Below are 15906 nucleotides of genomic sequence, written 5' to 3'. Positions count from 1 at the left end.
TGTTTACTAATATCCCATTGGCCAAAATCAGATTCAAGGGATGAGAAACAGATGACCTCTTACTGAGAATTGCTACAAAGTCACACTCCAAGGGGCCATGCGTTCAAGAGTGGGAAGACTGTGCAGCCATTTCTGCAATCTACCACAGAGCGAGGAAAACCTTGCTTCCCTCTCTTTACAGAAATAAAGTAATAGATTTATTAAGCACAGGGTTATGCCATTTGAACACACTACAGGGATATCTCATTTTAAAAATTTTATCATTAAAGGAAATTCTTCGATAGTTTTAAAACATTTAAACTTGATTTGCATGCCCCAGATAGCAAAAAAAAACCCCTCTAACATCTAAGGATTGACTTTGCATGTATTACAATTGTATAAATGAGCTATAATGTATATAGAAATGACATTATAAGTGGGAATATCATCCGTCTTTGCCTTGTCTGCAAATTCATGACCTTCAATGATTACTATACAGTCCGAGGGGTTCTGCGTGGATGACTTCTCCCACTCTCTGAACAAGCCAGGCTGACACAGGAGGAAAGTTCTGTGTGTTAATAAAAGTTTTAAAACTTGGAACTGAACTCCTACTTAACCCACAGCCTAACTTAACAACTGTTTCAGAAAAGAGCACATATGGAACAGGAAAATATACCATAGGACTCTTGCTGTTGTCTATCTTATAATTCAGTATCCAGGCTATGTAACTGACCGGAAAGTCAGCTGGGGTGAAAATGGTTTATGTCCTGCAGAGAACTGCCCTGAAAGTTCCCTAGCTTACTTGAGTTCAATAAGATTCTTCCATTGTGTGAATGTGAAACATTTTCTAGGATATGAAAAGATGAAATAAATTCTCTTAAATTTAAAGTCCTGTTCTGACTGGCTTACAAAGATTACTAAATGTTATAATGGGTATACATAATTCTAAATAAAAAAACTAAAGAAGACCCAGAGAAGAAAGGAAATACACTTCTCATGCTTTAAGTACCCAGTGGGGCAGGGTGTTAACCACAAAGGGACAGACGGCATGAGGCATTCTTATAGGGGGATAAAACTCTTCTGTATCCTCATCACTCTATACAGGTCTTAAATCATGTGTTAAAAACGTATAGAACGTGCACCAAATGAAAAAGAGGCAATTTCACTGTATGACAATTTAAAATTTTTAAAGAAAAATATTCAGCCTGTAAGTTTTTATGGGAGAGCCTAAAAGCAGCTTTAACTTTCCTTCCTGGCCAGGCCACATTCACGAGCCGGTACTGGTCAACAGCAGCTGTTAATTCCAAGTGACCGGTTATATGAGATCCAAATTTATAGCCAAACTGATTCTTTTAAAAGTACCAGAAAATATATTCCTGAAAAGAATGACCTTTTTGAGAGAATTACTCCTCTGTTCTTGTCAATTTATATATTTAAAAAGAAAAAAAAGTCACAGTAGAGATCTCCCTATTTTAATTTTTCTAAATATTACTGAAAGCTAAGTCCTTAATTTCTAAGTAATTCAAGATCCCTTCTAACTTTTATATAGCCAGCACTAACTAAAACTAGCTCCCTTTAGAAGTTCTTTTTCCATTAGATGATATGTATACATGGCATGTTTTTCACCATATAATGTATTCAAAAATAAGCCAAATGCTAAAGGAGCTGAATTCCTCACCTGCTCTTTACTATTCTTTTAAAGTCTGTAGTCGCAAGAGCCTGCTTTAATATAATTTTGTTCAGAAAACCTCTGTATAGAACATTTACTCGGGCCTTTAAAATATTTTCTAATCTTGATGCAGGTGGCTTTCAAATTGTGGTCTGCAGGCTGGTCCAAAGTGGAAGGGAGAGTCAGACGTGTGTCTGGATGAGGCTCCGGGCAGGACACGGAAGAAAAGAGGGGCAACTGTTTACATGTGATTTTACTCCTGGACACTTACCAATGGCAACTAGGAAGAGTCAGGCAGGAGTAGAAAGTATTGTAGCCCCTCCAGCTTCCCGCAAAAATGAGAGCTTACTTGAAAAGCTCTCTACCTTCCCTAAGTCCCAAGTTCAAATTCCTGCCCTTCTCCCCAGAAAAATAAAATGACACTTAGGTACTGAGAGAGAAATGGGTCAGAGGAAAATGTTTCTGGGGGAATACTCTGTGCAGTGCCCACAGGCCTCTGTAGGCTCACCTGAGTGGCCAGCAAATGAGTGGAAAACAAGAATCCCTAGCTTTCAGACTCACAGTGTTTGGGTGAGTCTTACTCTTGTTTATTTTTAGAGCCCTGTTTTGCCACTTAGAATAAATATTTAAGGAAGAATCATTTTCTACTATATGCATGCCATGTTCCACTAAGGTTTTAAAAATCATCTCAGTATTTACTATATTTTGTGAGCTATCGTAGTGTGACAGAGCCGAAAGTAAAGAGATTTCTACATAGGCCTCCCCTGTTTCACAAGGGAGCAAGTGTACTAGCTTCCATGACAATAGCGATGCCAGAGAAATGAGATGAAACAAACACAATGTGAATTTGTACGGTACCTTCTCCTGAGCCTGTTGCTCCTTTTCGATGGTCTTCCTGAGAGTCGATTCTAGATTATCCTTCTCTCTGCACACTTCCAGGTAGCACTCTTGCACAGCAGCCATCTCCTTATTCATCTTATCTAAGTCAGACCTTGGGTACATAAAACCAGCAACCAGATGACCACCACCACCACCACCACAACAAAAATACAAGGGCTGCAAAACAGTTTTCCTCTAAGCTACAGAACAGGACAATGTGGTCTCTAGAGCTCGAAGGGTAGCTAAACTGTCTCGTTCTCACCTAAGTTGCAAGCGAGCCGCCTCATAAACCTCAAAGAGCTGCTGCTTCTCCAAAGCGTGCTTTGTTAACAGGCTTTCACGTATTTGGGCTTTCATGGCTTCATGGTGCTGCTGATAGGTCCTCTCACACCTAGAAACAGAAAGCGGACAACAGAATCTAAGGAAATGCCCGGCATTATTAGAAACACCAAGATAAACTGGTTTCCTTTTCTTCCTTCCTTCCCCACTCCCTCCATCTAACGTAAAGTATAATTAAGGTCAGATTGGTTTCCCTCAAGCAAAAGCGGTAATAATTAATTCCCAATGGATGATCTTAAAATCTTCAAAATATTCTTTCGTCAAATGTCTCCAGGGAAAAATAAGAAACCTGGATACGAGAATGCCCCAGTCCTTCAAGAAGACAGTATTCTTTGTTGAGGACTTGTTTATAAAAAATGAATTGAAATAATGGGGTAGAGTTCCAAAATTCCAAGTTATCTATACTAAAAATAAGTACTAGCAGTACCCAACTCACAAGTAAGTTATGTTCCAAAAATCTGTTTCCAAGTTTATGATTTGGTAATTGGAAGACATACTCCCTCCCACAGATTTCTTCCTTATAAAGAATAGTTTCCCAGACTAGTCTATAAAAACCATTAAGCTATACTATTTCAATGAACTGTAGTTTTGATGGTAGTATAGAACCCAACCCACTACACAATATCATTTCTATGGAAAATGTGTTCTAAATTCTAATTTGAGAAGCCAGAGACTCATTTTCTTCAGGCTAAGATCTCAGCAGGGAGGGTTCACACCATAATTTCTCTTGAGTCTTTTTTGAGGGGTGGGAGAGAGCAGGGAGGTGAAGGGCAGTCAGGTATTAGACCTTTACACAGACTTTACCTATCCACAGCTTCCTGTTTATCACGGTCAAAATCTTGTACCATTTGTCTCATTTGATTACATAAGTCTTGATTTGTATTTCTCAGTTTTTCTTCAGTTCCTTTAAGTTCCTAGATACAAAAGAATAAAGTAGTTAGAGAAAATAAACATCATATTCACTGACTAGTCCAATCTTACTTTTTAATATCTTCTATGTTTTATCTCTACCCTGTAACACTGACATATCATTTTCATAATTCTACAAAGTCTCCTTACGTCTTGTAAGATTCATTTATTTGACAAGGGTAAAATTTTGTATTCATTTTGAACTACATGAAATGGAAATATTTAGCCAGAGAAGTATTACCTAACTGATCTCTTAAAATAAGTCTTAGAATTCAATAATCTTAACAACCATATAGATAAAGAAGGTTTAACTTTTTTGGTCAAGGGGAGAACACCTCTACTAGCCATGCTCCTGTATAGAAGGAAACTGGAACTCCACTAACCTACCTTCTGAGGAAACTACTACCTCACGACCAATAAAGGGAATTAAATGGAATCCGTATTCACCTGCTAATACCTGTCTACTAACTCACATTGCCTTTGTACTTTTTTGAAAAGTCTGTTATATCCTTTGAATTTAATGAAGTCATAAGAATTCTCACAACATATAGGTAACTTTTTCATCACCTGATTTTGTTGTTGTAAAACATGAATATCATTTTTAAGCTGCAGAATGTCATCTTTGGCAATCATATCAGAAGTAGAAGACCCAGGCCATAATTGATCAGTTGGTTTTTCTGCAGTCTCTGTTTTAGTCTAAATGTTAAAAAGAAATCAAAAGTTGTTCAGGTATTTAAAAAATTCTTTAAGATCTGGCTTTGAAAATAATGTCATATTTACAAAAAACTGCAAAAACATCACAAATAACTTCCATGTAACTTTTATCATCATCCCCAATACAACCACCCACAAGGATCGAAACCAGGTAATTAATCTACAGACCCTATACAAGATCTCCCAATTTTCCTCTAATGTCCTTTTTGTAGTTCAGGATCTCATCAACAATTCCATACTGCATTGAATTGTCACGGCCCATGAGTCTCCTTCAATCCAGGGACAGTTCTTCAGGCTGCATCTTTCAAAGAGTACCAACTAGTTATTTTGTAAGATGGCCTTCAATTTGGGTTTCTCAGTGTCACTTCATTATTAAATTCAGATCATCCTTTTTTTTTTTTTACATGAATGCCACAGAAGTGCTGTGTACTTTTTAGGAGACACCAGAGATCAACGCGGTTCATCACTGGCGATGATCAATAAGTGAAGGTAGTGTCTGAAGGCACCTTCACTGTAAAGTTACAATTTTTCTACTTGTAATTAAGAATAAGTATCTTATGAGATACTTTGAGACTATGCAATGCAAATATTCTATTTTTTATCTTAAACCCACCAAGTTTAGCATCTATTCTATTTCTGTACTTATTTGTTTATATAATCTCTATTAATTCATAGATCTATATTTCATTCAACAGGTACAATTTTTAAGACTCATGACAGTCTTTGGCAAATTGTTTCCCACAAGGTCATGTAAATGTATATTATCAGGTGGTCTGAGAGAATCCATCCAACTCTCTTTACCTCCAATGGCAGGGAATGTCTTGAAATATTGTATTTGATGGGGAAAGGGTAGCCAATAGTTGCTTTCATTTGCAGTTCTTGCATTGCTCTCATAGCAGAACCTCTTACATACCTTCATTGTTCATTTGATTTTCATCTTCCCAACTCAGTCTGTTTATATGACTTTGCATTTTCCTCTTACCACCTGTCTTCCTAATCTAATCTTTCTGAATTCTTTGTTCATTGACGAGGCCACAAAGATTTTTAAAAAATATCTACTTTATTTGACTTGTTGGTTTATGTATTTGCCTGAAGTCGGAGCTCTCTTCCATGATGCTTAAAAAACATCCTGAACCAAGATTCATTTTCCTTATTGGGAAGGTATGTGTATTTCATTCACAAGTAGGGCAACAGAACACCAAGGCTCTGACTCAGTCTTCCACTTCAAAGCCTTCACTTCCTTTACAGGGAGACCTGTAAAGTTGTTGACTTTCCCCTTTTCACTTGCCATTATTTCCCAGAAGCCACTGCTTCTACTCCAGTCAGAAGAGGAGAGCTACAAATACCTATTCTGTTAGTTTCTCTCCAGATTTGGGGATACTAATGAGATTTTAAAGGATTTTACTGACTCATGAGAATGACTTTCATTTTTTTAACTTGGCCTCCACTTTTGAAGGTTTGTGATGATACTCATTTGTGCATCCTTTCCCACTGGCGAGTTTTTATCACAATGAAATAAAATGAATGAAAGTAATATCATACTGATACATGAAAAAACAATTTTCATGGCTATGACACTCAGCTTTGACATATTATCACACCACATGCACTCAGAGACTAGGTACTTGTATCTGCCAGCACAAAACCCTTATGGAGAACTTTAAAAAGGACCACGTGAGGGTCATAACAAAACTTCTTTCTAAAGTTGGAATACTAAGGAGATTATCTCCAAGAAAACAAGACATGTAATACACTAATTCTCACATTATCTTCCTAATTTCTATGACTAAAAAGATTCTGGGTAGAAACCTTCTGAGTTGGCTACTGAACGTGGCCTTGGGTACCCCAAAATCAAAGTATGGCTCTGACCACAACTTGTGGTTAGCTAATTATTTCTTTTGAGTAACAGATACAGAAAGGCCTCTGTGTTTTATTTATTATGCTTACAAAAAAAAATTTGTGTAGATGTGGGCCCTGACAGAGAGACTGATTTTCCTAAGGACTTTACTATATTCTACCTTAATGGCCCAGTTGTTGAACTAGAATGAACAGCATAGAATTTGGTCCACTCTCAATCAGTGCATAGTGCTACATATAGACAAACTCCTAATCTTTATCACATGTTATCCTGGAAATATCACAGAGCAGCACTGCTATGAATAGTCAAATGACATGAAAGCAAAACAACAGAGTCTGAAATAATTTTTAATTGTTCTATATAAGATGGGTATAAGCAAACATAAAATATACAATGTTATAAAGCAATAAATATATCAATACTTTTAAATGTTCATAAAAGAAACATACTAAGTAAGATTACATAGTAAATATTTTTGTTAGCTTTTTCCAATACTTAGAAATCCTTTAGGGGAGGATTTCAACAACCCAGTTCTCTTTAAAAAGATATCCAAGTACATGTTCTGTCTCTTACCATGCTGATAGCAGGCAGAGAAGTTCAACATCATTAACCTCAGGATTTAATACCAACTATGATATTATTCTAAAAATGGATTTAACATTAAAATTTTTTTGGCCTCAAAGATTCCAGAAAGACTGAGCTTATATAATATAGACCTCTATTCACATGCCTTATTCCCTAGTTACACCAACTTATTTGCTACATCTTTTAAATACTTCTGCTCAAGGCTGAAATGCTCCTTCCCACCTTACCTCCTGCATTTATCCTTCAGGACAGAGATCAGCTATTCCCTCCTTAAAGACTTTACTAAGGCTTGCCTTACCATTTCCCCTACAACCAGCTCTGGTTAATTATTTCTTCTCAAAACACTTTGCTATCAGTATCATCCTTAGTACACAAAATTATGCATCTCCATCTCCTTATAGATCTGCACTGTTGCGTATGGTAGCCATCAACCACACATGGCTATTAAGCACTTGAAATGTGTTTTATCCAAAATGAAATGTATTCTAAGTGGACAATACATGTCAGATTTCAAGGACTTGGCACAGAGACAAAAAGTGTAAACCATCTTGCATTTCTATACACCAATAATGAAGCAGCATAGAGAGAAATCAAGGAATTCATCCCATTTACAATCGCACCAAAAACCATAAAATACCTAGGAATAAACCTAACCAATAGGTGAAAAATCTATACACTAAAAATTATAGAAAGCTTATGAAAGAAATTGAAGATGACACAAAAAAATGGAAAAATATTCCATGCTCATGCATTGGAAGAACAAATATTGTTTAAATGTCGATACTACCCAAAGCTACCTACACATTCAAAGCAACCCCCATCAAAATAACACCAGTTATCTTCACAGAGCTAGAACAAAAAATCCTAAAATTTCTTTGGAACCAGAAAAGACTCCAAATAGCCAAAGCAATCCTAAAAATGAAAACCAGAACTGGAAGCATCACAATCCTGGACTTCAAGACATATTACACAGCTGTAATCATCAAGACAAGTATGGTACTAGCACAAACACAGACACTTAGATCAATGAAACAGAATAGAGAACCCAGAAATTGACCCACAGACATATGGCCAACTAATCTTTGACAAAGATGGAAAGAATATCCAATGAAATAAAGACAGTCTCTTCAGCAAATGGTGCTGGGAAAACTGGATAGCAACATGCAGAAGAATGTACCTGGACCACTTTCCTACACCAAACACAAAAACAAACTCAACATGAATGAAAGCCCTAAACATAAGACAGGAAGCCATCAAAATCCTAGATGAGAGGGCAGATGTGAACCTCTTTGACCTCGGCTACAGCAACTTCTTACTGAACATGTCTTTGGAGAAAATAAAAGCAAAAATGAGCTATTGGGACCTCATCAAAATAAAAAGCTTCTGTACAGCAAAGGAAACAATCAGCAAAACTAAAAGGTAACCCCGATGGAAAGGGAGAAGATATTTGCAAATGACATATCAGATAAAGGGTTAGTATCCAAAATCTAAAGAACTTTTCAAACTCAACACACAAAAAACAAATAATCCAGTGAAGAAATAGGCAAAAGGCATGAAGAGACACTTCTCCAAAGACGACTTCCAGAAGACTAACAGACACATGAAAAATGCTCAAAATCACTCATCATCAGAGAAAAACAAATAGAAACCACAATGACATACCACCTCACATTTGTCAGAAGAGCTAACATTAACAACTTAGGCAAAGATAGACATTGGTGAGGATGCAGAGAAAGAGGAATCCTTTTGCACTGCTGGTGGGAATGCACACTGGTGCAGCCACTCTGGAAAACAGTATGGAGGTTCCCCCCCCAAATTAAAAATAGATCTACGCTACGACCCAGCAATTACACTACTAGGAATTTATCCAAATGATACAGGTGTGCTGTTTCAAAGGGGCACGTGCACCCCAATGTTGATAGCAGTACTATTCAACAATAGCCAAAGTATGGAAAGAGCCCAAATGTCCATCAACGGATAGATAAAGAAGATGTGGTATAGAAGTATTACTTGGCAACCAAAAAGAATGAAATCTTGCCATTTGCAACAATGTGGATGGAACTAGAGTCTATTATGCTAAGTGAAGTGAGTCAGTCTGGGAAAGACAGATATCATATGACTTCATTCATATGTGGAATTTAAGATACAAAACAGATGAACATAAGGGAAGGGAAGCAAAAATAAGATAAAAACAGGGAGGGGGACAAAACCTAAGACACTGTTAAATACGGGAAACAAACTGAAGGTCGCTGGAGGGGTTGTGGGTCAGGGATGGACTAAATGGGTAAGGGACATTCAGGAGGATACTTGTTGGGATGAGCACTGGGTGTTATATGTAGGGGATGAACCAGTGGATTCTACTCCTGAAATCATTATTGTACTATATGCTAACTAACTTGGATGTAAATTTTTTAAAAATGATAATAATAAAATGCAAATCATCTCATTAATAATTTTAATTAATTACATATTAAAAAGATATTTATTGGGTTAAAAATATTATTAAAATTAATTTCACCATTACTTTTACTTCAATGGGATACCTGGGACATTTTAAATTACATATGTAGCTCCATCAAATTTCTATTGGATAGTGCTGCTCTAGATTCTAAATTCCTTCAAGGAATGGCCATTGTTTCTTTTCAGTGAATCCCATAAGACCTTGCACAGAGTAGCTTTAAAAAAGAAAAAAGCTTATGCTGAATGATTGCTCTTCCTCCATACCTCCCAAAACTGTTTTCTGATGTTATAGACTAAACAGAAAGCTCATTAGAAAAGATGTGGGAAATAAGAGGCAAAATCTGAAGGTGTCAATGGGCTATTAGATGACTGTGAACTTGAGTGTTTATCTAAAGAACACTTGTTGGTTAAATTACTACTCCTCTTCCTTTCCTCCTTCTAGAAAAGGATTAATAGGTGTACTGATTCAACATATATTTATTGAGAAAACATGCAGAGAATCATCCAGACACTACTCCCAAGAAATTCTTATATAGTAAGTGGAGGTAGGACAGACATAAGCAGCACAGGCTGGTAAGGCACACTTTTAAGAAAAACCAAATGTGAACTACTGAGAAATCACTACAGCAAAAGAGTAGCTGGACAAAAAGAGTATTCGACATTGTGATCATTCCCTTCGATCTACAGAGGCAAAGGTAAAGGTTAAATTTTGTTAAACATAAGGCATAGCCACCAGTGACTGCCAGATATGTGGAAGTGTATCTGTATGGCAAATGCCATCAGTAATTTCAATATAGAACAGAACAAGAACCGTGGATACACGAGCTAAGTTTCAAGGCTCAAAGCCAGGTTCCTACTGTCCTAAATCCTAGGCTGTTCTCATCAAAATACTTGAACTAATCGATTCTAATCTAACACAAATTGAGACATGCACATTTATTCTCACCCTTTTTAAAAAACATAGAACCAAGACAGCTTGATTTAAAGGTGTTAAATGTGCTGAAGGAAGGGGGTTCTTTCTCATTTGGGTGTTAACACTGAAATTAGCGTTATACTCATCAAATACAGTTACTCAGAAGAAGGAACACTGCCAGACTGGGCAGGATTTGAACAGTGAAAGCACATTAGAATTTTTTTTTTTAACATATACAATTAAAATTCCATAATAATCAGCACCACAGAACATCTTGCATACTTTAGTAGGACTGCTTTAATGAACACAACTCCTAGTTTAAAGAATAAGGAGATAAAACAGTACTAAAGTAGGAAGTAAAATATTATCTCCATCCAGAAGGAAAAGGAATACACCAACTACATTCATTTTCCCCCTTCCCTTTCCCTTTAATTACTAGGTTTGTTTTTTCGTTCTGTTGAGAGTATAGATGGTTGGGATTTGGAGATATGGAAGAATAGAAAAGACAGCTGTTAAATGGGGGCAACAGTAACAATTTTTGTGGTAGCAAGATCTTGGGGAAATAACGTTGACTATTATTAGTCAAGTGTTTTAGTTTTGATTTGCCTAAAGACAGACTCTAACCTCAGAAGTGTCACACATTCCCCCTTTATTTTCCTCATCTATGAAGTAAGGAGGCCAACTGAAGAATATAAAAGTAGATTCAGGAGTGCCTGGGTAGCTCAGTTGGTTGGGTGATAGACTTTAGCTCAGGTCATGATCTCACAGTTCGTGGATTTGGGCCCTGCGTCAGGCTCTGTATTGACAGCTCGGAGCCTGAAGCCTACTTCAGATTCTGGGTGTCCCTCTCTCTCTGCCCCTCCTCGGCTCCCACTCTTTCTCTCTCAAAAATAAATAAAACACTAAATTTTCTTTAAAAAATAATAAGAAATATAAATAAAAGTAGACTCAATGATTCTGACATAACCTGTTTCTGTGCCTTTCTCACTTATAACACCAACACTACATAATTAGTTTCCTTATATAGAAAGACTCTTCCTATAGGAACATGAGCTAGAGAAATGTCATAGAAAATGCTAAAGGATTTAGCTGTGGAGAATTTAAGGCTTTGGAACACTGTTGACACAAGCCAATCTTGAGGAAATGCACATACTTTGTTGCATAGACTACTTCCTTGGATCTGTGGCAAAGGAATTTTGCCTAACTAACATCTCATTTATGAGGTGCCAAAAGGCATTAGAAAATATATTTCCTTATGTGGCCTTCCCTTCCTTACACTTTACTTCTAGATAACATCAAATGAGACCCTGAAAGACAAAGGTTTGATTTAAATGTGAAGGTTGTAACCATTTTATTAAAGTCTTTTAAAAACAGCTTGTTAACTCTACAAACCTCAACCTTGATGCTTTTTTCATCTTTGTCCACTTGCTGGAGATCTTCAATTTTCTTATGACAGTCTCTGAGCTCAGTTTGTAACTGAGACACCAGACGACGCTTCACTGAGTTGCTCTCCAGCAAACGCTGCACTTCTGCTTTCAGCTTCAGGAGGACCTCGTCTTTTGGAAGCTCTTCGTCTGGGTTTTCTTGCTCTACAATGCTAATGGAGAAACCGTCACGTTGAATATGAAATCAAGTAACAAATCAAGCACTGTTCTTCCTTGAAAGTGATGAACTGCAGCTGGGACGATGTTTTGTGACCTACACAACTATATAATAGTATTTCAAAAACAATGTTAAGCTTTGTCATACACAAGGGCATCACCTTTGCTATGCTTCCATACATAGAAATGAGTTTATTCATAAGAAGACCATTAGTATGCTTAGACCGTCTGCCTCACTGAAGGAGTTCCACCAGGCGAACTTCAATATGGCATGCTTTTGTTGTTTTTGCTAAGTTGTGTGCTGTATACGCATGCCCTTTATGATTCTACGAGAAACAACATGAAAATAGAGGAGGAAGTGAAAAGTAAAACACTGGTCATCCTAACTAACAATTTCTGTATCTCTTTTACTAAAACACAAGTCTGAGTGGATACCTGAGCAACTGGGGGGGAAAATGACAAAAATAAAAGCCATGCTGATTTAATCCCAACTTTAGTTTCAATATATTTCTAAACTGGAGGGAAAATTTCTGCTCCTTGCCATAAAGGAATAAAAGTACCACATTTATCTTCCTGCCTTAAAATAAAAAACTAGAAACTCAAATAAAATATATTAAAGGATGGCTTTCGCGGGGCACCTGGGTGGCTTAGTTGGTTAAGCGTCCGACTTTCACTTAGGTCATGATCTCGCGGTTCGTGGGTTCGAGCCCCGCGTCGGGCTCTGTGCTGACTGCCAGCTCAGAGCCTGGAGCCTGTTTCAGTCTGTGACTCCCTCTCTCTCTGACCCTCCCCTGCTCATGCTGTCTCTCTCTCTCTCCTAGAAATAAATAAAACATTAAAAAATTTTAAATAAATAAATAAATAAATAAAGGATGGCTTTCAATCACTAGACAGCAGGCAGCACAGCGTAATGATCCCTGAAAAAAGGAAAACTAACAAGGTGAGCCCTATGATTTCTGCTGCTTTCTCCCCAGAAAGTTTCCAGTCTGAGGCACGGGAAGAGAAAAGCCAAAGAGAGCCTAGCAATCTCACCAAGTTGCAGAATTCAGTTTGGGAAGGTCAAAATGGCTAGAATTTAAAGAGGGAAATACTATGGGAAAGGAAGCTACGCAGAAAGAGAGCTCTGGAGATCTGTGTATACATGTGAGAAAATTACTGCAAGTCCAGGGAAAGAACTGCAGTAAAAGAATAAGGCTGGAAATACTGTGGGTTCCAATGAATCATAGTGAAATATCTCCAGATTCACAGAATATCAAATAATGCCTCAGTAATGGGGCCAGATGAACATATGGGAAGTGTGGGGGGCGGAGGGAGAAGAGATGGAAACAAACCACAAGAGACTCTCAACTACAGAGAACAAACAGGGTTGATAGAGGGAGGTGGATGGGAAATGGGCTAAATGGGTAATGGGTACTAAGGAGGGCACTTAGGAGAGCACTGCGTGTTGTATGTCAGTGATGAATCCCTGAATTCTACTCCTGAAGCCAAACCAATATTGTACTGTATGTTAACTAACTAAAAATTTAAATTAGAAAAAAAGAAATACTTTCCTATTCTAAGACCACACAGTAAATAAATAAATAAATAGCCTTGAAAGAACCAAATGGATTTCAGGAAGCTTAAGTGTGTCACAGAAAAAGAATATTTTTTAAAAATACAACAAAATCTAATATCTAAATTATAAAATTCAAATTTTCCAGCATCCAATCAAAACGTACCGGGCCTGCAAATAAGGAAAGAAAATATAAAAGAGAAGAAAGTGTAAACTATAAGCAGGGGGGAAAAAAATCAATCAATAGAAACTGACCCAGCAATGGTACCAGCAGTAAAATTAATTAAATATATTGTATATGTTCAAAAAGGTAAGAGAAAAAACATGAATACGATGAGGAGAGAAACAGAAGACATAAAAATGACCCACACTAAATTTAGACCAAAAACTAAATCTGAAATGAAAAATATACCGCAGAAAAGACCAGCAGACATAAACACAGCAATAAAACTCTACAAAATTAGAGAGAAAGAAAACTAAAACAGAAATATACTGAGCATGTTAAGTTTTATCTAACCCAACTGTATCTGAAGTCCCAAAAAGGAGAGGGGAAGGGAGGATAATAAAAAAAAATATTTTAAATGACCAAAATTTTTGTATTCGATGAAAACTCAAGCCCCATTAAAACCTACAAGCTCAATGAATCATAAAAAGAAAAATGAAGAAAAACCCTAAGTTGTATTAACATCAAATTGCTGAAAACCAATGATAAAGAGACCAGGAAGACTCCAAGAAAGGAGAGAACCAGAGAAAAGGAGTCATGAATTCTGTGCATAAACTTGTGCAAGCCTCAGTCTTGGCCCTGAACTGTGCATGCACAGAACAAACCCACAAACCAGCAGGTCAAATATTTGGAGAATTTAACTGAAATATGAACCATACACACAAATCTCACGGTGACTAACTCTTAAGGTATGCATACAAGGACGGATTCAAACCAATGTGGCCAAAGCTTGGACAAATAAACTGAGATCTGAAACACCCATACAAGTTTCTGCACAATGTAAAAATCACAATGTCTATTACAGGCATACCACAGAGATATCAGAGATTTCATTGCAGACCACCACAGTAAAGCAAATATTTCAATAAAGCTATTCAAATGAGTAGTCAAGTAAGTGAGCAATAGCATTATGTCTAAATAACAATATATAAATTTTAATTAAAAAATAATTTATTGCTAAAACATGCTGACCAACATCTGAGCTTTTAGCGATTTCTGATTATAGATCACAGGTCACCATAGCGAATATAATAAGGAAGTTTGAAATACAGTGAGAATTACCAAATTGTGACAGAGACATGAAATCAGCAAATACTGTTGGCAAAATGGCACCAACAGATAAGGTCGCCTATTCATAAACAAAATGTAGTATCTGCAAAGTGTAATAAGACAAAGTGTGTCTGTATATAATCTAAAATTACTCAACATACAAGTAACCAAGAAAATGGACCAACCTGCAAGAAAAAAAAAAGAAAATCTATAGATGGAAATGCTGGAGCTATCACAAAGAATTTTCAAAGTTTAAAGCGGCTATTATGTCTGTGTCCTATGAAGCAAAAGAAAACATGTTTAAAATGAATGAAAAGAAAGGAATTCTCAATAGAGAAGTAAAACTATAAAGGAACCAAATGGAAATTTTAATCATTGAAAAATACAGTATCTGAAAATTAAAAAATAAAATAAAAAGCCTTCTCTGGACAGGCTTAATAAAACAGAGACGACAGAAGAATGAGTGAACTTGAAAATAGTTCAATAGAAATTATTCAACCTGAAAACAAAAATTGGAAAAAAGTTAAGTGTGAGGAACTATGGGAAATATAAAAACATTTAGTTGTGTAATCAGAGACCTGTAAGGAATGAAGAAAGAGACATAAGCAGAAAAAATATTGAAAGTAATAATGGTCAACATTTCACAAATTTGGTAAAAGATAAAATAAATTTACATTTTCAACAGGCTCAGTGAACCCCAAATGAAATAAACTAAAAGAAAAACACTTAAGCACATCATAAGGTGCTGAAATGTAAAGGGGAAAAAAATCTGAAAACAGCAAAAAAAAACCTCACATTACACACAAGAATAATGGTTCAAATAATAGATTTCTCTTCAGAAACCACCAAGGCCAGAGACAGGGTAAGAACATATATTTAAAGTGTTGAAATGAAAGAACAGTTGATCCAGAATTCTATAATCCGCAAATAAAGGGACATTTTCATATAAGAAAACCTAGAATTTGTTGCCAACAGACATACTCTAGAAGATATGGTAAAGGAAATTCTTCAATCTAAAGGGAAATGTTATCTACCAAAGGGAAATCTCTATATAAAAACTACAAAACATTACTGAGAGAAACTGAAGAAGACAGAGAGGTATAACATGCATATTCTGAAATTGGAGACAATGATTTTCCTTCAGCTTTATTTAGGTATAACTGACAAATAGTAAT

At 36.4% G+C, this 15906-nt stretch overlaps 1 protein-coding gene across 4 annotated transcripts in view; it reads right to left on the bottom strand.

Moving 5' to 3' along the window:
- CEP152 (centrosomal protein 152) overlaps positions 1-15906 on the bottom strand; it is a 91952-nt gene that overhangs the window by 34710 nt on the left and 41336 nt on the right. For all 4 annotated transcript variants that reach the window (XM_039218053.1, XM_039218052.1, XM_039218054.1 and 1 more), the window contains exons 13-17: positions 11698-11902; positions 4343-4471; positions 3671-3780; positions 2790-2918; positions 2507-2639 (exon numbers count right to left, since the gene is read on the bottom strand). In XM_039218053.1, the coding sequence (XP_039073984.1) occupies positions 2507-2639; positions 2790-2918; positions 3671-3780; positions 4343-4471; positions 11698-11902 (706 nt within the window). The remainder of the gene's footprint in view (positions 1-2506; positions 2640-2789; positions 2919-3670; positions 3781-4342; positions 4472-11697; positions 11903-15906) is intronic.

This window comes from Hyaena hyaena, unplaced genomic scaffold, assembly GCF_003009895.1.
Source record: "Hyaena hyaena isolate Hyena2069 unplaced genomic scaffold, ASM300989v1 scaffold_730, whole genome shotgun sequence".
In the NCBI taxonomy this organism is placed as follows: domain Eukaryota; kingdom Metazoa; phylum Chordata; class Mammalia; order Carnivora; family Hyaenidae; genus Hyaena; species Hyaena hyaena.
This window is presented reverse-complemented; position numbering and strand designations above follow the sequence as displayed.